The sequence below is a fragment of the Epinephelus moara genome, chromosome 20 (assembly GCF_006386435.1).
Source record: "Epinephelus moara isolate mb chromosome 20, YSFRI_EMoa_1.0, whole genome shotgun sequence".
NCBI lineage: Eukaryota > Metazoa > Chordata > Actinopteri > Perciformes > Serranidae > Epinephelus > Epinephelus moara.
In genome coordinates this window covers 38,881,086-38,903,411 of record NC_065525.1, presented here as the reverse complement: position 1 = coordinate 38,903,411, position 22,326 = coordinate 38,881,086, and the positions used below count along the sequence as shown (strand labels likewise).

Genomic DNA, 22,326 nt, shown 5'->3' with positions numbered 1-22,326 from the left:
CTTGGCGCGTTCTGCTGTGGAGTGTCCAGGTTTGACCTCCTGTGTAAAAAGAATAACCATAATGTTATCAAGCAGCCTGTCTCTGCACTAACCTGAACAACAGACCTCCATGTTTGTTTACCATCAGTGGGACGGAGGGTTTTAAGATGCAGCTGCTCAGTGACTGTCAGATGGGTTTAAGTTGTGTTTGTATGAAGCTTGGGGACATTAATACCTTCATCCCTCCGCACTAATATGAAATATAAATAGAAGCACCGCAGGGGAGGAAATATATTCAAGTGTGTTATTTCCCCTCCACTTCTTTAAAGAATAAATAGGAAAAGGAAATTGGAAAACTCTTCGCCTCTCGTCTCTTACACAGATTCATTCTGGCAATTTGTCTCAGAGATATTGCGCTTGTTTTCAGGCTGGAGGGACTCTTATCAAAACAAATCTCTTCATCCATAAGCAATCTGCTGGTTTCTGCCGCGGATCAATGTCACAATGAACAAGGAGACACAGGAACTTTCATTCTTAAACTCACAATAGTATTTATCAGAGACCACACAGTGAAAATACTAGGTCCTGCACTGAAAATGGTTCTTTAAGAAGTGTATATGTTCAGATTGGGTAATTCTGACTCATGCATTAATGTAAAAGCAGGATTTTACTGTTGTTGCTGGTGGAGTTTATTTAGATGATTAACTAATGATTATTTAACTTGCAGGGCTGCTGGAGGGGTCGTGGGAGTTTGCCCATCCACTCTACATGTGTTACGTGGACCTGGAGAGGGCTTATGACCACATCCGAAGGGGAGTCTTGTGGGGGGTAGTGATATAATACAGGGTACTGGGGTCACTGCTATGAGCTATCCAGTTCTTGCATAACCAAAGTGAGACGTTCTCAGTGAACCTGGTCTCGCTGTGAAGTCGTCGAAATCCAGTGCCTGGGCAGTGACTTGCGGCATCAGAAACCAACAAAAAAAAGCCGTCTTTTAATGTCAGCATGATACGTGGCCAGTTGCCATTATAGTTTAATGGCACTCAGCAGCGACAGGGGGAAACACAGTGGGACAAGGACGAAAGTCAAGGCAGCGAAAGTCCAACTGTGGCAGGTGAGAGGGGCGGTGGATGGGTCCAACAGACAGACTTTCATCTGAGAGAACAAAGTTCACATCTCGTAAGATTCTAAAGCCAAAACCTTGTTCTTTTTTTTCTAAACCCAACCATGAGTTTTTGTTGGTGAAGGAGAAAACACGTCAATTTGCGGTGTTGTACCGACATAGTGCGTTTATTTTGAAAGAGACTGAATGTAAACGTCAAATTTTCTGTGAAAACGGAAGTGTATTTTGAAAGAAGACAATGCACGTAACAGGCAGAACTTGACACGGCGTCCCAGAATATCAACAACCAATGCACCCAGGGTACCTTGCACCTTACCTTGCATCTCTGCTTTTCGCAGATGATGTGGTTCTGTTGGCTTCATCACACCGTGACCTCCAGCATGCACTGGGGTGGTTTGCAGCTGAGTGTGAATCAGTCTGGTTCTCCACCAGAAAACAATTGCTCCCTCTGGGTTGGGAGTGAGTTACTGCCTCAGGCAAGAGAGTTCAAGTATCTCTGAGTCTTGTTCACGAGTGAGGTTAGAATGGAGCGTGAGATGGCCTCGCGGTTTGGTGCGGCTTCTGCAGTGATGCGGGTGCTTTGCGGGACCGCCATGGTGAAGAGAGAGCTGAGCTGGAAGGCAAAGCTTTTGATTTACCGTCCCAACCCTCACCTGTGGTCATGAGCTCTGGGTAGTGACCGAAAGAACGAGGTCGTGGATACAAGTGGCCGAAACGAGTTTCCTCCATGGGGTGTCTGGGCTCAGCCTTAGAGATAGGGTGAGGAGCTCAGACATCTGGAGGGAGCTCGGAGTAGAGCCACTGCTCCTTTTCGTCAAAAGGGGTCAGTTGAGGTGGTTCGGGCATCTGATCAGGATCCTCCTGGGTGCCTCCTATTAGAGGTGTTTTGGCACGTCTCACTGGTAGGAGGCCCCGGGGCAGACCCAGAACATGCTGGAGGGATTACATATCTCATCTGGTCTGGGAACACCTCGGGGACCCACAGAAGGAGCTGGAAAGTGTTGCTGAGGAGAGGGACGGCTCTGCTCAGCCTGCTGCCCTGGCGACCCGGCCCTGGATAAGCGATTGAAAATGGATGGATAGATGATTATTTTCATTATGGATTAATCTGCTGATTATTTTCTCAATTAATGAATTGTACAGTTTGTAAAAACAGCATCATGATGACCCAGAGCCCAAATTGCGTGAAAATTATGCAATTATTATATTATAACAATTATTTCTAAAAAGTGAATTCAAGTCCTAATATTGTTTTTAATACAGTTAAATATCTGATTAAATTATAGACGTCAGATAACATAGAAATTTTGTTTGGTGAGCTGATTGACCTTAAATAAATTGTAAACTCATCTAATAATCTTCTTATGTCATATTCTATTGTAACTCAGATGGATAACTCTCAACTCAAAGTTGACAAAACTTTTAATCACTTGTTTATTGACGTATTTAGTTAAGAATAATTATTGGACATGAAAATATCATCACAGACTAAATAACTTATTATTTATCTTTAATTTTATTATTATATTTCATCTTTTATTTTTTTCATGTTTTGGTTTTTAATAACTTTTTTGTTTGTAAATCACGGATAATAATAACACATTTATTTATTTTTTTATTTTTTTATTTTATCAATTAATCATCCGGTCATTATGAGCCAGTTACGTCAAAACCGTGACGTCGTCCGGAGGCTGAGGAGGGCGGGGCACATCCAAACATCCCGCGCGCGGCGGGGCAGCACGCGACAAACAGCTGGAGGAGCAGAGAGTGAACGCAGCTCGCGGACTCGCGGCACTTTGTTCTCCGTTTTCTGGCACCATGTGGGCGCGAGCTGTGCTGTGCGCGGCGCTGCTGTCCGCGCTCTGCCCGGCGGGGAGGACGGAAGCCGAGAGGGACGAGAGAGACGTCCAAGACTACCACTACACCAACTCCAACAGACTGGTAAGTGACCCTTCCTCAGAGTACTGAATACTACTGAGAATACTTTGAACAAATACTTTAAATACTGTAAAACACTGCAGCCTGTTTAAATATTACAAATATTTATTTTTCATCTGTCTTTATTTGTTTTCTGTTTTAGTTTCAAATCCATGAGCTTCATCATTTACTCAGTTATATTAAATATTTATATGAAATATTATTTCTTTCAATGTCTAAACCATAAAAAAAAATCATAGATAATAACAATACCAGTATGTATCAATAAAATGGTAAATAAGTATCCAGAAGATTTCTGTTTTTTATCCCTACACTTTATAGGACTGGTGTTTCTGTTTTTCTTAATATATATTTAATATATTATGTAAATGATCACGGTAGCCAACAGTGTGTCAGCCTTTCAGTAACAGTAACTGAAGTGATTTAGGACCAAATGAAGATGGTCGACTATTTATTTTTGAAACATTTAAAGCTGCAATGATTAGTCCATTGATTGATTGTCGATATAATTGATTAATCATTAGTCATTTTTCATTAAAAAACACCAACATCTGTCTGTTGTCTGTTTTTCCAGTGTGAGATATATATTTCTAATATAATTATTGTCCATAGGCTTATTTATGTTATTGTAAACTGCACTACAAATTATTTTCAGGAAATTACAACATGTAACTGTAATATTTCACAATAAATTACATTATTATCACCTCACAGGCTTTTACTGTGATATTTAACTAAATTCAGAATTTTTCTTGTGAAATTCATGCAGGTAAATATAGTAATTTAACAGGAGCACACTGCTAAATAACAGTTATATATGAAGTTTAACTGTGAGATTACAGTGAAATACAATAATTATACGGGAGCATATTGTTAAATCACAGTAATCAAATGTCCATAAACTGTGATGTTACAGTTAAATTCAGTAATTTACAGCAATGTACTGTTGAATCAGTGATGTAAAGGGTTTCAACTGTGAGGTTACAGTTACATATGGTAATTTCACAGAAGCATACTGCTAAATCACAGTAATATGCAGGCGTAACTACAGTGAGCTCACAGCTGCTACAACAATTTACTGTGAAAATGAACAGTGATATCCTGTGATGCAGCTAGCAGTCCGTAATTTACTGTTAATGTATATTTTATAGTGTGAATACTTTGGGCTGTAGATCAGACAAAACAAGACGTTTAAAGATGTCACCTCAGACTCTGAGATGGGCATTTTCAGTATTTCCTGAAATTTATGGACTACATCATTGACCTGTTTAATATTGAGTCATGCAGTGCAGTAAAAAGTACAATGATTCCCTCTGATATGTTTTGGAGTAAAAGTATTAATTATTAGAAAATGCATACACTCAAGTAAAGTACAAGTACCTCAAAACTGTGCTTATGTAAGCCCCACAGTACTTGAGTAAAAGTACTTAGTTACTTTCCACCTGCAGGTGTTTGTAGCCGATTTGATGTAGTAAAGATGTTAAGCAGTTATTTTTAACTGTTGTGAAGATGGAGGGGTTTGTAGGATTCGAATGAATTCATTATTTTGTGTGTGTGTGTGTGTTCAGCTCGGCGCTCTACACGAAGTGTTGGAGAAACTGCAGACTAAGAGGATTAATCCCTGGGAGAAGAAGTATGGACAGGTCCCCTCTGTGAGTCTCACACACAGCGGATAGACACACTGTTACACATATGAAATAACATTAATAATAATCTATCATCAGTCTGACAGGGAGTATGGATTCAAAATCAGTGTTGGGTCCTGATTTGTACACTTCTTATTTTCTTATCTTAAAATATAAATGCTGTTAGCTCCACCTTTACCAACCGCAACAGTAAAGTGATTCACACATTAATACATCAATAATTATAATACAATAATATATATTATTATTCATAATGAGTACTTTTACTTTTGGTACTTTATGTATATTTTGATTTTCGGACTTTTGTACTTTTACCGAGCTAATATTTTGAATGTGATCACAGCACTTCTTGCAGCACTTTATGTTACTCAAAGTGAGAACACACTGGAAGCTGCTCTAATTCATAAATTGACCGGCACCTCTGTGTTTAATTGTCACATATCATATATTTTATATGTAATCTGTAAATCAAACTCTTTGATATGTTTTAAAAACACTCACACTGGTCACTTTTCATAGCACATTGTTCATACTTAAGCATATTTATTTATCTATACATTACTGTTTATATTATATATTACTGTTTATTCTATAAATCACTCTACATACTACACTGAACTTTTTGCTCGTCTTGTTAGATGCTACACTGCATTTCATTGTCTCAGTATTTGTACTCAGCAAGGACAAAACTGAATCTAATCTGACACCAATGTTGTTGGTCTGCAGTAATGTCTGTGTAACACAAGGTGGCGCCTCATACTTTGATCATAACATTAAAACTACTGAAATTTCAACATGAATGAGGAATAATCTTATTCATTTATAACCTAAGTATAAAATAGCATCAAATATTTATGTAGATATTAAACTGTTTATTAATGCAGTACTGTACTTACATACACAGCATTGTATTTTGATAAGGTTTTTATTTTTGTACTCATATTCACCACAGTCTTGGCAAGTCATGGTTCACAGAGAATCTGTTACCTCATATCAGATCAGGGCTCATCAAAATATCAATATTGTATGGATATCATGATATGCAGCGTCTCTTCTTTAAGTGTATACCTGAGGTTGTGTGTTTCTGTGTGTTCTCAGTGTGACCTCGGGGAACACTGCGCAGTCAGGAAAGGATCTCGTATCGGGAAGATGTGCGACTGTCCTCGAGGAGCTTTCTGCAACTTCTTCCTGCTGAAGTGCTTATGAGCCAATCAGACCCCCAAGAGCAGCGAGAGTATATTTTAAAATGTATATATTTACAAATATATATATAAAGTCTGACGTTATGTAAAGTAGCCTTTAGAGTGGAATAAATCCTTCATCATCATGTGTGTGAACATGATCTGTTTGTCCAGTTGTGTTGTGGCATTAAAGGTGTTTTCTCTTTCCAAAGACTCCTCTTTGTTTTACTGCCTTTTAAAGTCTTTTTTTCATATAAACAAGGTGTCAGTCAGGGTCAGGTTTGATTTCGAAAAACATCATTTGCAACAAATCACATCTGACCTGTTTCAGGTTAAATTAAATTCTTAGAACTTCGTAGGAAACCGGAGAAATATTAAAAACTGTCAGAGACAAAGTTCATCTCCTGGGAGCTGTGGTGCTGTAACATCAGTTTTTAATTGTCGCCCTTTAGATTTCAGTGCATCAGGAACATAATCTGAAATAATTAGTCAATTTATTACAGAAAAATAGAGACAAACAGGAGGAAAAGTCTCATTAATCTGTAAAGGTCTGTTCCTGCGGCGCCCTCTTTAGGACATATACTAATGAGACCAAGAATGAATTTTGTTCCCTCCCTGAGGCCTGACAGATGAACTGAAGCAGAGCTGGTAAAAAGGGAGAGTAATAAGCCTGTGTGATAGATGAAGTCTTACAGGGCTGAAACGTTGCTCATACAGGATTCATAACTGTGGAGTTTGTTCGGATCAGTGAAATGTGTCAACACTAATGAGCAAATTAGCTCTAAAAAGCCTGAATGTAGAGAGGCGTCTGCAAAATTATTCTGATTACAAGTCATTTGAGAAAAATTAGACATCACCTCTCATTTCTGTTGATTACTAACAGAGCACCCAAGGCTTATTTAGATTAAATAGGCTGTACTGCCATCACTATTAGGCACAAATATGTTCTGCAGCTCCAGACAGATTCTTAAAAGCTTTGACAGCAAAGGTTGCTGACACCTGTTCTATCCTGATCCATCATTAAATTTGGTAAATTACTTTACAAAATGGATATTGCCATGTCTTGAGATTTTACAACACAAGAAAAATACAATTCATAATATCCATCTTCCCATGTCTTCACAGTTTAAGACTTTTGACAGAATGATATAAGAAACTGTAATACCAATTAAGACCTTGTTTAGATTAATTTAATGCTTTTAAAGACTTTATAAGGATCCACGAAAACCCTGATTATATATTGAACACATACACGTGACTGAGTGTAAAAGAAGGTACCTTAAATCTCGTATTATCTGGATATGTGATGATTGAAACGACAGATTTAAAGTCAAAACACTTCATAAAAGGTGTTTTCCTTGTGGCCTAAGTCAACAAAAAGTCAAATGAGATAGAAAACACTGTTTAACCGACTGATCGGAGTTTAAGACCTTTAACCACTTAATGAAACACAAGCCATCCGCAAAAATGTCAAAACCTTTCCATGATTTCTCAAAGGCCCAAAATAACATTTCCATTATTATTCAGTGTACAAGTACACAGACAGAAGTGTTTAGCAGACTGAACCCCATTTATTATTGTATTATAATTACTGTGTAGTAAACAAAAATCGTGTCAACGCCTATCAGAGCTACGTTACGTCAACAGCTACAGAAAATAAATTTGCAGTCATCTTATAGTACATGGAGGGAGGATTACTGGAACAATTAATTCCATCAAATACAAAATTCCATGTTTCCAGAACTTTTTGTTCGACTATTTCTTGGGCTATTTCTGTCTTTATTAATAGGACCGCTAAGATAGATATGAAAGGCAGGAGAAACAGAAGGATGACACGCAGCAAAGGACCCGAGCCACTGCAGAGGACTCCGCCTATATGGGGCGCACACTAGGGGTGGCTAGGGGTTGTCCTACATTTTCTCAGAACTTTAAAGGATTTAACTGCCACGACCTTTCCAGGCCTGGAAACAGACATTTAGAAATTCCATATCTTCTCCAGGTTTGCCATGACCATGGGAACCCCACTTTAAACATCAAAAAGCTGCTGAGATTGATGAAAAAGTATCTACGACAGGAAAACACCCGTGGACCAGACATCACCATGTGGACGACTGAGAAACAGTTTGTGCCTTTAAGACAAACCTTCCCTTTGTTTCTGTAAATCTATGTTATGCATAAAGGAAAAGAGAAGGGAGCACCAGTGGAGTCCACAAATCAACAGTCCTGCACAGCAGAGTCTTTTTATCCCAGATGGGTTTTTATTATTAAGATACTTTACAGACGTTACACTCCTCGGGGCTGCTTGAAGTTCATGCCGATGGTTGGCTGGGTCACCTGCAGGTTGGACAGACCGCCGAAGTCCTGAAGAACAGATTTAAAAAAGAAAGGTAAGTGGTCTGAGCACTCAACACCAGACTTCACTGTGAAAACAATGCTAAAGCTGTCTGAGAGCGCCAGGGTCTGATAGGAACAGAATCCTTCAAACACGGGAAAGGCTCGCAGGTTGATCTTCCTGTACTATCAATGACCTGACGACGAGGACGCCATGATCACTTTCGATACAGGATAAAGCAAACAAGCTAACTTAAAAAAATAATTTTCACCTTTAAAGAGAAACTTAACACCCTGTTTAAATTTGAACACACCACTTTTACAATCTATAAAGACTCACTCACAATTTTGATTTTTCACAACCACATTAGAACACATCAAGTTCGGTTTGATGAGCAGATTTAAAGCTTAAACACAGCAGCTACAGAGAGACTCTGAAGGGAAGCTGCTATCCTTGTTAAAAGCTCTGTTACATTTATAATATATAATAGTTCAATAAGTCAAGGTGAAATCTAGACCCATTTATATGGAGGTTAGAAGTTGCCACAATCAAAAATAAACTTGATAAATAAATGAATATGCCCTTAAATGTACCAGATAAAAATGGAAAAAACAAACAAACAAAAAAAAAACTCAAAAACAAATTTATAAACAAATCAATACAATTAAAAGTAACAAAATGTGAAAATAAAAAAAATAAAATATAAATAAATTAAATTTAAAAAATGCAAAAATAAAAAAGAAAATAACCCAAATATCAAATCAAATAAATACATAGTAAATAAAAATATGCAAAAATTGAATAATTTTAAAATTGGTATAAATGAAGGGGAAAATTAAATAGGAAAGTAAATAAATAAACAGGGGAATCATTACAAAGGAAACTAAATAAAGCATATTTGAACAAAAAAAAAATCAATTTATGTCACATTTTTTTAAATAAATAAAGCCTACATTTATTTTAAATATTTTAGGTACATTTAATGACATATTAATCCATTATTAAATTTGATTTTGGCAGCCTTCCTCCTCCACTCAGACTGAGGCACGACGTTCCAACCCACTGACTGCAGTCGATGCAAATGAGGACATTTTAAAGTACTTATGTGTCTTTAAATTAAGTACAACACTTAAAAGTTAGCTGCTGAAGTGAGCTAATACTCATTACCACAGAAGCAGAAGTGCTCACATACCAATAAAAACACATCCAGCTGATTAAAGTTTAAGTTTTTAAAGTTAGTTTCTCTGAAGTTCTCAAACTGTCTGTGACCCTTTGATCTTCATCTTAAAGACTATTAGTGACCGGCGCCTTAAAGCGCCTCATTATGTTGTTGCTTGATGCTGTGAAGCGTCTCAGTGACTTTCTCACAGAACTTTATCAGCAGGATGTTCAACACATCATTAGACAGAAGCCCTGGCTTCACTTCATGGAGTCTGTTTCCTTTGAATCTTTGACTTTTCATTCATGTTTGTTTGATATGAGCTCGTTTAGTAGGAGTTTATTTTAGAAGGCAAATCTTTTTTCTGCACTTTGCTGCTGTAACGAGGAAATAAAAACTAATTACAGCAATCTTTGGTAGAGGATATCTTACTGTGGTAAAAATAGAAATACCACGATGTAAAAATACTCTTGTGAAAGTCCTGCATCCCAAATAAAATCCAAACTTGACACTTAAACCTTTATTCTCATGACAGGTTTTTGAAACCATTTGCAAATTAACGTAACAGTTGATAAATGTAGTGCAGTTAAAGTATAAAGTCGCAGGATATTAAAATGCTCACGACATACAAGTACCTCAGGATTGCACCTTAGTAAGCATACTCAGAATAACAGTAGAGATTGACTGCTGTCACTACAATCACAGAGACTTACCAGCAGCTTCAGCATCTCCTTGGTGTCGGGATCAACTTCAATCAGCTCCTGGTCCAGAGCAGACACCTGGACAGGTAAAAACACACAGGAACAACCAGTTACACATCAACAATCTGTCAACAAACTCCGGGTGATCTGCAGCAGCAACTCTTTCACATCGTCTCTTCAGATTTCTCGTCACTCTCTGGCAGAGCTTCTAAGAAATGATGCATTCAATGACAGGTCCTGGTAACTGTAAACTGGAGGTGAGCGCTGTTTTAGCACAGGAACATTTATACTTGAGCTGCAAATGACAATGTCTTCCCATCATAGTCGTGTTAATACTTTGGATTTTAGGGCTGTTGGTCAGAAACAACAAACACATCTTAAAGACATCACCTGGGACATTTTTAACTATTTATGACATTTTATGGACTAAACAATAAACAGACAAAATAACAGCAGGTTATAATGAGCCTTACTGACTTACGGGATAAACAAATGTTTTTTGATTGATGTTCGTCATAGTTACACAGACATACACATAATGAACTCTGGCCTTCTCAGCATCACAGGAAAAATAATATTGTGCCAGTCCAGAGACGAAATCTTGTGCCAACAATTACAACCTTTGACTGAACTAAATTCACGTTCGGAGGACAGTCTCTATTTTACTAGTTTGTCTGATAAAATGAACAAACAAATTCATCATATAGACCAAAAGTTACTATGAGGTGGATACGTGGTGTTCAGTAAACACAGCACTCTATTTTATGTTCATTATCTGAAGTATTTTACCACAAAATATCAACAAAGCACCAAACCCATGTAGCCAACATCTAATATAGACCCAAAAAGAATCAACAAATATTTTTCATAAAATTTCTGTTGCATTCAATCATGCAGGTCGTCAGTATGACCTCTGTATCTTTGTCACATGCATTACGAAGTTTGTCTGAGAGCGCCAGGGTTCAAAAGGAACAGAGGATCCTTCAAACACGGGAAAGGCTCGCAGGTTGATCTTCCTGTACTATCAATGACCTGACGACAAGGACGCCATGATCACTTTCGATACAGGACAAACACTTAACAGCTGCACAAGTCAAACATGCATGCAAACACACAGGACTTACAGAAAGGCTTGTCTATGTTATATAGTACTAAAAATTAAAGACGGTGTCTGATCTAAACACTAAAACAGAGAGAGCAGCTCTCAGACCAGCTAACAGACAGACAGACAGACAGACAGACAGGAGACATGGTGACCAGCAGTGTTGGGAATACCTTCAACTGCCTTCAAAACGCTTACAAAACGAGCCTGCAGGATTTCATCTGTTGTGTACAATGTGCTGAGCTTTGAAATAATTACAAGCATTTCTTGAGAGGAAAACTCTTCAAGCAAACAGGAAAACTGAACACACCACATGTGCAAAATTAAGTGCATCAATAACTGCCACATATTTTCAGTGCTCGACAACAGCGCCACAAACCACAGCTCAAAACCTGACCAGATAACCACCAACACCTCTCTGAACATTCACTGCTGCAGTGTTGTATCCTGGTTTGGGTAACAGTACAAGCGTTGATGTGTTCACCCTCTGACCACTTGGTTAACACCAGCCCAATACCAGTTCAACCCAGTATGTTTACTGGTGAAACCCTTAAATCAGACAAAACACATTAGGACTGCATTCACTGACCTCTGGTACGTAGTTATCCCTCCTCTCTCTCTCCTCCTCCTGCAGTTTGATGGAGATTCCTCTGACTGGACCCCTCTGGATCCTCTTCATCAGATGTGTCACATACCTGCAGCAACAGCAGTCGGTAAATGCAACAGTCAGTGGACGTAACAGTCAGTAAATACAACACCAGTAAAAAGAACAGTCATTAAATGGAACAGTAAGTGAATTCATCAGTAAACGACAGTCAGTGGACGCAACATCAGCGGACAGAACAGTCGGTAAACACAACAGCCAGTGGACGCAACAGTCAGTAAACACAACATCAACAAACGCAACTGACAGTGGAAGCAACAGTGAAAACAAGTCAGTAAACGCAAGTCAGTAAACAATAAGCAACCGTCAGCAAACACAACAGTCAGCAAACAACACAACAGTCCGTCAAAGGACAGAGGACACGACAGTCCGTAGACACGACAGTCAGTGAAGTAGTACAGATGTACAAACAGGAGAACTGGTCTGATCACTCGATGCCGACTTCATTGTGAAAACAGCTAATTTTAGGTGAAAGTCTGTCTGAGAGCGCCAGGGTCTGATAGGAACCAAAAATCCTTCAAACACGGGAAAGGCTCGCATGATGATCTTCCTGTACTATCAATGACCTGACGACGAGGACGCCATGATCACTTTCGATACAGGGTGGATGTTAATGACAAACAAACAGCAGCTCTAATGAACTCACCCGGCAATCTTGTTGCGCAGCTTCTTGCTCGGGATGATGGCGATCTCCTCGCACACCCTCTTGTTGGTGTGGAAGTCGCTTCCCAGCCGGGTGTAGTATTTCTCGATGATGACCCTGGCGGCCTTTTTCACCGTCTTGGTCCTGACTCGTCCCTGCAGGCAGAACACAAACCAAAATCTTTAATTTGAACCCTGTTCATTCATGGAATTAGCCCTGACTGTCATTTTACTCAGAATCAGTACAACATTACAAATTCGTCACCGAAAACAGCAGGTCTGTGAAACTACTTTTGCGTCACATATGGCGGCCAAGATGGGGAAAACTTGTACCAGTTGTTCGGCTGAAGAGCTGGTCATGCGAGGGTTACAAACACTGGGCACTGGCAATATGGCAACATCTTAAATTTGGGTTTAATATTCATAAACATTCTTGCATTCTTATTCTACATTTTTCTACTTACTTCCCTGAAGATTTAATCAAGTTCTAGATAATTTTAAAGCTTGATGTTATTTATAGATTATAGATTAATCATTAATATGAGGTTGTACATTTCAAGAATACCCATTTTTGTGTAAATTTAAGATTTTACCAAACAAACCTGAACAAATTTAAAACATTAAATGCACAATTTCATATCCCAAAGGAATCACATCTATACTGAAACCCTCAGTGTCAGCTATAAATCTCATTAAGTCGAAGCTAAATTTAGGAATTTAGAGCCTTTAAAATTGTGCAAAAGTCTTACGTATGAATGCCAAATTTCATCTTCAGCTTCACACCTTTATACAGGTGGATGACTGTACGTTAATGTGACGTTTTATCAACTGGATGACCCTCCGGGAGGTAGCATTGCAGGCGGCGAAGCTAACTCCCGGTTTAGCCTCTAAAGCTAACACACGGAAATACATTATTCACTAATTATTCAACCGCTTTTATACCCCACATTTAAACACGCACAACAGTAATATTATTCCGCTATTCCCGTTCAATTTAACCGATTAAACCTAAATAATAACCGCCGTCCATTCAGCCCCACAGCAGCTCCACTCCGCCTCCTCAGCTAGCGGCAGTTTCTGCGATACAACACCGAGAATATAAAGCTAATCCCGGATCATCTGACATCAATACTGCGGTTATCAGGTAGATAAAACTCTCCGGTATTTGTGGTTAAATGATTGGGAGATATTAACCGTTAAAACGGGAGGATTAGTTCAGATTAGTCAGGTAGACATGCAAAAATTACCCACCATGTTGGATCGGCCTGGTAGAAGAGGACAAGCAGACTTCCGGTGGAAGTTTAAATGCACGGACGGAAATAAAGAAGCAACTTGCAGCTGCTGCGCCCTCTGACCGCGGGAGGTGGAACTACAACAACAATAAGTAGCCGACTACTGTAGGAAATGTCAGATATTCACCATCGTTCCCATCTAAAAAGTGACTTTCAAAAGTCACAAACAACCTTAACGACCTCACATTATTCAATATTTTCTTTTGTTGGCTTGTCTTTATTTATATCTAGGGATGCTTTGTTGTTGGAGGTGATATGGTTATATTGAAAATACACTTTATTAGGTACACCCTGCTAGTACCAGGTTGGACCCCTTTTGCCTTCGGAACTGCCTTAATTCTTGGTGTCATAGATTCAACAAGGTGCTGGAAACATTCCTCAAAGATTTTAGTCCATATTGACATGATGACATCACACAGTTGCTGCAGATTTGTCGGCTGCACATCCATGATTTGAATCACCCGTTCCACCACATCCCAAAGGTGCTCTATTGGACTGAGATCTGGTGACTGTGGAGGCCATTGGAGTACAGTGAACTCATTGTCATGTTCAAGAAACCAGTTTGAGATGATTTGAGCTTTGTGACATGGTGCGTTATCCTGCTGGAAGTAGCCATCAGAAGATGGGTACACTGTGGTCATAAAGGGATGGACACGGTCAGCAACAATACTCAGGTAGGCTGTGGTGTTTAAACCATGCTCAGTTGGTACTAAGGGGCCCAAAGTGTGCCAAGAAAATATCCCCCACACCATTACACCACCACCACCAGCCTGAACCGTTGATACAAGGCAGGATGGATCCATGCTTTCATGTTGTTTACACCAAATTCTGACCCTACCATCTGAATGTGGCAGCAGAAATCCAGACTCATCAGACCAGGCAACGTTTTTCCAATCTTCTATTGTCCAGTTTTGGTGAGCCTGTGTGAACTGTAGCCTCAGTTTCCTGTTGTTAGCTGACAGGAGTGGCACCTGGTGTGGTCTTCTGCTGCTGTAGCCCATCTGCTTCAAGGTTGGACGTGTTGTTGGTTCAGAGATGGTCTTCTGCAGACCTTGGTTGTAACCAGTGGTTATTTGAGTTACTGTTGCCTTTCTATCATCTTGAACCAGTCTGGCCATTCTCCTCTGACCTCTGTCATCAACAAGGCATTTTGGCTCAATGGATATTTCCTCTTTTTGGGACCATCCTCTGTAAACCCTAGAGATGGTTGTGTGTGAAAATCCCAGTAAATACTCAGACCAGCCCGTCTGGCACCAACAACCATGCCACGTTCAAAGTCACTTAAATCACCTTTGTTCCACATTCTGATGCTCAGTTTGAACTACAGCAGGTTGTCTTGACCATGTCTACATGCCTAAATGTATTGAGTTGCTGCCACGTGATTGGCTGGTTAGCTATTTGGATTAACGAGCAGTTGAACAGGTGTACCTAATAAAGTGGCCTGTGAGTGTATAACTGCTCAGGTAAAGATAAGGAATTAATTTTCTGCAATTTCCTCTTCTTCTACTTCATCATTTGACAGTCTTACACATGTTTAAGAGGTTGGCATTAATTAAGGGAAGAGTAACACAAGTGTGAGATTATTTTAAGGAATGCGCCTAAATGTGCAACTTAACTAACTAAACCATCTTTCTTTATAAACACTGACAAGTAAGAGTACTATATCCTCCATTTCATTGATAGTGTTAAATACAGCATGAATTAATGTAAAACATCTGTGTATGGTGGTTGTCAGTAAATGTGTCAAAACAAAACCCAAAGACATCAAATCTGTGGACAGTGTGAGGAGAGAAAATCAGAACATCAGACCTGTCGTCATTTATTACTCAGAGAAATTCAGATTTATTGCAGAAATACATTATCATTCTTTACATTGTTTTTGTACAACAAACATCTGTGTGTGTGCTTGCATTAATAATAAACTTGAAAATATATTTGAAATATCAAATGATCACATTCAGTTGGAAGGTAATTGTTTAAATAATACCTCACGGTCAATGCTTAAATGACTTTAGCCACAGAAAAAGGATAATTAAAATACATCAATATGCTGTCATTTTAAGGATCATTCTCGGTCCTTGTGTTGAATATACTCACAAACTGTCGCCCTGAATGAGACAAATTCACTGAAACTGTTTTCTGTGCCTCCTGCATGTGTTAATAAATAAATAAATATTAATAAATGAATAAATAATCCTGGCACAAATACAAATACACACATATTCATTTACTACATTCATGTGAATTGATTCATTTATCGTGTAAAATCAGATGCAAGTCGATCTCATCTGCAGTAATCTAATTTAACAGTATTTACTTTGTACAGTATCAGCTACAGTAGTCTATATTAAAACTACAGAGGTTTAGTCTATAGAAACTAGTTTATATTAAAGGAACAGTCCAACATTTTGGGAGCCAGATGAGAAAATGGATTTCATTTACATCTGTGTGGTGTTTAGCGTAGCTTAGCACAAAGACTGGAAACAAAGGGAAACTGCTAACCTCCAAAAAAACGTCTAAAATACATCTTATAGCAACTAGTGGTAGACTGCGGGGGCCAGCGACTGACCGACCATTTTACCAACCTTTCAATTAGCAGACAAACGCTTCACCTTCTGAGCCACTGCCGCCGATGTGGTTTGTGTCATCAGCCTCATTAGCCCTCTCTACTCAGAGATCACGCTATAGGGCCGCTACAGAGCCCCGTCTTCATGCCACCTTTGCATTTTTACATGGAATCAAAAGATGCGTAAACGGTGTGACATTTAACACAACAGCGTTGGCCTCTTGTGTGACATAACATATGCGTCAGCAGCGCTTTATAAACAATAACAATGCTGTAACATGGCAATAACAATCAATTACCATCCCTGTTATATGGCCATTGATCTCGTCCTAAGTTTGAAGGGTAAGGCGCTCCTAGACCTCATTGTTTTCCCAATTTGCAGACTTTTTCAGCTGCTGTTCTTATTCTTTGAGTTAGCTGCTAACAGCTATTTTTTAAATCTCCCGTGGTGGGTTGCACGCATTACACATCGTCAAAATGTCACACCCATACCGCCCATTATCCCGTCCTGCCAGATGTCCTTTTTATACAGACACTGTTTTGCCGCTAGTGCTACCTCTATTCCCAACTCTGAACAGTGAGGCAGCATAACAGTGCCATATTCCAACTTGGAGAGGCAGTGTAAAAGGGGCTATAGATATGGGTTAGAGGTTGTTCTGCTACACCGATTAGTAGGTTCAGAATGCTGTTATCAGTTCATTAAATGGTTTTATTGTTGATGTATGCCACCATGAATGCCATCCATCTCCGTCCAAGCAGTGCTCAAACATCATTTCAAATTAATCGTCACTGTGTTTGAGTGAGTGAATAAGTGAGAGACATAAAAGAGAAGGAACCACCATAACATGTTCACCAGCCTACATGCGGCTTTCTACTGTTTACTGACCAAAAAACACAGACAGACAGACTTGTCTAATGGAAAGCATTGTATTACCTTTTTTAAATGGGTTTTCCCACATTATCAAACATGCATATACGCGCTAATCTTTGTGGAAAAAAGGTATGAGAGTGGGTCTCTTCTGTATGAGTCTCTACATTGTTTTTTTCAGGAAACCTGCATACTGTAGTATATCTTTAATGTTCTGATAACAGCATTCTGGACCTACCAGTCGATGCAGCAGGTCCCTTCTAACCCATATCTTTGATAACCACTTATCAGCCCATTTAATTAAGTGATACCACTCAAAATGGGTTAAATGTTGTACTGTCCCTTTAACTACATCATTCATATTTATGTTTGTTCTAATCAATAACCAACCACGTATCTGATACTTTGACTTCTAGTAAGTGTTTAACAGCAAATCTACCAAAAACGTGCAGAAACATTATTAAGGACATTTCAATGTGCTGATTTCTCAATAGGTTGAGATCCATTCAGTTTCATTTAGCTGCAAACTGAAGCAGGTATTTATAACCTGGAGCCTCCGTGGCTTTCCACGTGTCAGTGAGTTTGTGAGCTAGCTAACTTGAGTTTGTGTAATGTTAAATTAAATCACATCAGCCAAACTGACAGATGGAAAACCTTCTTCCAGTCGAGAGCTCAGGTCTCAGGTCAAAGGCAAAATATGATTTGAGCTTATTTTTATTGTGTATTTCTTTGTTTAACAATTATACATTAAACGGTAACTTGGTATTTTTCAACCTGGACCCTGTATTTCCATGTTTGTGTGTCATACTGACTAATGGGAACAACAGTATTTGAAATTGGTCCACTGCTGAGAGAGAGCGCTGCATCCAACAGCAGCAAAACAGGCTGTAATGTAACCACTTGGGACATGTTCACATCGTCAATGTACATCCACTAAAAGTGCTTGTTTTTGCCACTGACAGGCTCAGATTGTTATTCTAAGTGTCTGACGACATTATGGAAAGGATCCCTGCAGGGATAGACCTTTTTTAAAGAGTAAGATCCTTTGTGTTTAACTAGAAACAGGCCCAAAATCACCATCACCAAACCCACCAGACTCCATTCGAATAAACGGTAATTTCATCAACCCAAAACGCACTTTATTTGAAGTCAATATAAACAAAACATAACTCACAAAATACTTCTTAGTTCATCTTTTCACTGTTCCAGCAATCACCAACTCTGGTTTGGTTAAAATAAACCCTTAATTCACCCAGTTAGATGTGAAAATATGCTGGTTCTGTGCACGCTTAAATTACTCATTATTTGAATGGAGTCTGGTGGGTATAGTGTTGGTGATTTGGGGGTTGTTTCTAGTTAAAAAAAGGATCTTACTTATTAGCAAAAGGTCTTTCTCTGTAGGGATCCTTTCCATAATGTTGTCAGACAATTCTGTAAAAACAATCTGAGCCTGTCAGTGGCAAAAACAAACACTTTAAGTGGACGTACATTGACAGTGTGAATGTGCACTGAGTGGTTACATTGCAGCCTGCTTAACTGGTGCCGGCTGCAGTGGTCCAGGGGCGGATTGGGACTAAAAAACAGCCCTGGACTTTGACTCGGCCCAGCCCACAACAACTGGTGCACATACAATATGTGCTTCCTTCTTCTTCAATTTAATTGGCAGCCGGCCGACTCATAGATATCTATGGGCCAGCTGGCATCCAATTTAAAGGCTGCCACCTAGCAGACTGGATGTGGAACAGTAGATTATCAGGGAGAAAAAGGAAACAAACAAACAAAAAAAAAAAACGGTGATGACTCTGTGGCGGCCGCCGGCAGTCCTGGAGTACCGGCCGTTCTGTGATTCTCCAGAACCTCCAGATGGCCAGTCCGCCCCTGCAGTGGTCTCTGTCAATACTGGACACATTTCAAAAACTGTTGTTTCCATCAGTCACTTAGACACAAAACCACAGAAAATAGAGTCCAGGTTGAAAAATGGCAGCGTTACCGATAAAGCTTTTCCTAACCTGAGTCTAATAAAGCTTCAGATAAAGTGCAAACAATTTACAATAACTGCTTTAAGTTCATGCACACAGTGAACAACACTGATGATGCTGTCAGCCCAAAACACACAACACCACCCATCATACTGTACATGCTTTAGACACACACTACTGTTGAAAAGTTATGCAGCAGCTGAACACTTGGAACCTGTTCCTGTTTAAATCTGCACACATTTTGATGCTAAGCTTCTAGTTTCTTTTACAAATGACTGCTGATTTCTTCTGTTCTTATTCAACTGTTGCTCAGAGGGATCTTTGTCTCTTTCAGTTGAGCCATTTGACAGTGGTTTGTTCTCTGTGTACAAATCAAACCTTCATACTAAATACCATCTACTTGTAAAGAGGACTTTCTACAAACTAAAAGCATCAGAGAACCATTCACACATATAGAGGAGTCCTCTCACACACCTGGCAGGACCACACCAGGCTCTGTGGTTGCACATGACAAACTTTTCAACAGCAGTGTGCATTAAACTTAGTTTATACTTATCATGAAATTGTACTCTGGACGTGGGAGTATCCAGATAGTGCTCTATCAGCAGTCTGCTGTCCATTTTACACAAAAGTGCAGGCAGTATCAGACTGATGTGTGTTTAAATAGAAATGTGCAGTGATGTGAAGGCAGGAGCAGGTTTGTGCAAGGCTATTCAAGAGAAGGCTGAGACACGGGGTCAAACATGGGGGGATTGCACATGCGCAGTTTAACTTGAGCTGCGATGCTGGAGGGTGACAGCAGGGGCGTTAGATAAAAAGCGCAGGATCTGCTCAGGCGATCAAGGAGTGCGCTTGGTGCGGTCTGCTTGGACTTTTGGACGGCGGCTGCCTGAAGTTGTCGGAATTGCATCTCTGTCATTCTCACCCACAACGCAGGCCACCAGTGACAGTCCAGTAATAAGCTGTGAAAATGACATGCATGCACATCCCCCTTATTCCGCGGTCTCACGCCATCTACTGAGCCTTTGAGGAAGTGCAGACCAGATTTTACTGCGCATGTGCAATCCCCCCATGCTTGACCCTGTGTCTCAGCCTTCTCTTGAATAGTCTTGGGTTTGTGCAGGAAATGAAGGTAAAAGTCTTAAAGGGAAACTCACACGTTAGTCTAAAAATGTCGTATTTACTGACTGAGCCTCTCTGTAGCAACTGGTACTTTAAAGGTTAAGTGTGTAAGATTTAGGGGAATTTAGTGGAATGTAGTGGTGAGGATTCACCCACCACATTGTAATCTATGCTCACCTTTTTTCCTCTGATAATTTAAGATCCAGATGTTCAGGAGGTTTTTACCGGGAGCCGAATTATCTGCAGAAGTCTCTTCCTCTCCAAAACAAACAGACCAGTTCATTTAAACTGATAAAAACACTGAATAAAGCAGTTTCTCTTTACAAATTGGTGTTTTTCCAATGCTGTTTGGCACATCAGAGACAGGTGTTTCAACCAGCACGTGCTAATCTGTGCTCTCCTTTTTTCTCTGATATCTTAGGATCCAGACATTCAGGAAGTTTTTACCAGGAGCCTAATTATCTGCAGAGGTCTCTTACTCTACACAACAAACAGACCAGGGTTCTTATTTATAAAAGAGTGCGTAGCATCCATACTAAAAATGTACATACGGACAAAATCCGAAATGGCGTGCGCCAAAACATATTCGACAATTTCTACAATCATGTCCCTGTGCATGTCCCTATCTAGAGCCAGTGTGTGGTCTGTCCGTTCTGGGCTACTGTAGAAACATGGCGGTGCAACATGGCGATCTCCACAGATGAGGACCTGCTCCCTATGTAGATATAAATGGCTCCTTCTAAGGTAACGAAAACACGATTATTCTTATTTTCAAGTGATTATACACGAAAGAAAACATACTTATTATGTTATATTCCATCCTGCCAACATATCCCCCTAAATCCTACACACTGGACCTTTAAAGTGTGACATGAGGTCAGAAACTAAAGTGCTCTACAGTAGAAACTATGGCCTTCCTTCCCAGTTAAACAGACGAGTCATCCGCTGAGCCGCTTGTGAAAAAAGTGCAAATAAGAAGCTGAAAAGTTGCATATCATCTAAAAAACACGCTCCTGCTGCCGAACACGAATCAAATCAACATGTACGATCTGATTTGTTCAGTGTGGAGTCACGTGGATGTGTTTTTGATATGTTGTCATGGTAACGGCAGAGGCACCAGCACGTTCACGTAGCTGACGGGGAATAGTCCCGACCGGCCGCCCAGCGCGCCCTCGTACCAGTTGGAGTCGACCTGATTGGTGAGGACGATGACGTCGCCCTCGTTGAAGCTCAGCTCGCCCTCGTGGCTCGGGTGGAAGGAGTACATCGCCCGGCAGCAGGGCTGATCCAGGACCAGCTTACTGTCAGCTGGGAGAGACAAAGAATAAATGTCATAAATCTCAGCTGTGTGTGACTTATCGAAGTTTGTTTTCGGCTGTCAGCATTTGCTCACCGTAGCAGGAGATGGGACTGCCGGGTCTGGATGGTAACACTGTGAACTGATCTCCTGTCATACACACACACAAAAAATAGAAAAATACAAGTTCAAAATCTTTTACAGAATGAGACATTTTATTCCAGATAAATGTGACGGTGACATGATTTTTTAAACAGGAGTAACCTGAGGGGACTGTGGCTGTGACAGACGGCTTGTGGTAAAATCCCATGATGCTGCCGTTGTGCTCACTTCTGACTCTGAACTTTTTGGCTCTGAACCGTCGCTCTGGTTTGTTACTGGCAGCCGTCAGCCTGTTTAAGAACAAACACAGAACATTTAAAGCTTTATGCAGTGACGTAAAAACCAGATGGATGGTTGTTGGTTACTGGTTACAAGATAAGATAAGGTAAGATAAGATAAGGTAAGATAAGATACACCTTTATTGATCCCATAATTGAGAAATTCCAGTGTTACAGCAGTCAAGGAGAAAGTCAGATTAAAGATTTCAAATTTAAACTTAAAAAACTTAAATAACTAGGCATGCAAATAAGTACAAAAAATACAAGAGACAGCGATAAATAACAATAACAATAATAATAATAATAATAATAAAAATAATAGGAAGTGGATAATAATGAGCAGCAGTGAATGAAA

The 22,326-nt window shown here is 39.7% G+C and overlaps 3 protein-coding genes and 3 non-coding genes across 6 annotated transcripts in view; 1 reads left to right on the top strand and 5 right to left on the bottom strand.

Moving 5' to 3' along the window:
• Positions 1-2,830: 2,830 nt before the first annotated feature.
• Positions 2,831-6,078, top strand: cart2 (cocaine- and amphetamine-regulated transcript 2). Its single transcript, XM_050073873.1, has 3 exons — positions 2,831-3,043; positions 4,609-4,692; positions 5,785-6,078. The coding sequence occupies exons 1-3, from the start codon at positions 2,921-2,923 to the stop codon at positions 5,890-5,892; spliced, it is 315 nt and encodes a 104-aa protein (XP_049929830.1). The 5' UTR covers positions 2,831-2,920; the 3' UTR covers positions 5,893-6,078.
• A 2,025-nt stretch (positions 6,079-8,103) lies between these two features.
• Positions 8,104-13,810, bottom strand: zgc:114188 (40S ribosomal protein S17-like). Its single transcript, XM_050073868.1, has 5 exons — positions 13,719-13,810; positions 12,472-12,623; positions 11,751-11,856; positions 10,072-10,137; positions 8,104-8,228 (listed from the first exon to the last, which is right to left on the bottom strand). The coding sequence occupies exons 1-5, from the start codon at positions 13,719-13,721 to the stop codon at positions 8,151-8,153; spliced, it is 405 nt and encodes a 134-aa protein (XP_049929825.1). The 5' UTR covers positions 13,722-13,810; the 3' UTR covers positions 8,104-8,150.
• Positions 8,309-8,433, bottom strand: LOC126408685 (small nucleolar RNA SNORA71). Its single transcript, XR_007571920.1, has one exon. It is a non-coding gene; the product is annotated as a small nucleolar RNA SNORA71 (small nucleolar RNA).
• Positions 11,003-11,129, bottom strand: LOC126408684 (small nucleolar RNA SNORA71). The gene has a single exon (XR_007571919.1). It is a non-coding gene; the product is annotated as a small nucleolar RNA SNORA71 (small nucleolar RNA).
• LOC126408686 (small nucleolar RNA SNORA71) lies at positions 12,303-12,429 on the bottom strand. Its single transcript, XR_007571921.1, has one exon. It is a non-coding gene; the product is annotated as a small nucleolar RNA SNORA71 (small nucleolar RNA).
• Positions 13,811-20,845: 7,035 nt separating the features above from the next.
• sh3gl3b (SH3-domain GRB2-like 3b) overlaps positions 20,846-22,326 on the bottom strand; it is a 7,009-nt gene continuing 5,528 nt past the window's right edge. The window contains exons 8-10 of the mRNA XM_050073845.1: positions 21,856-21,983; positions 21,688-21,741; positions 20,846-21,602 (exon numbers count right to left, since the gene is read on the bottom strand). Coding sequence (XP_049929802.1) covers positions 21,391-21,602; positions 21,688-21,741; positions 21,856-21,983 — 394 coding nt within the window. The 3' untranslated portion in view covers positions 20,846-21,390. The remainder of the gene's footprint in view (positions 21,603-21,687; positions 21,742-21,855; positions 21,984-22,326) is intronic.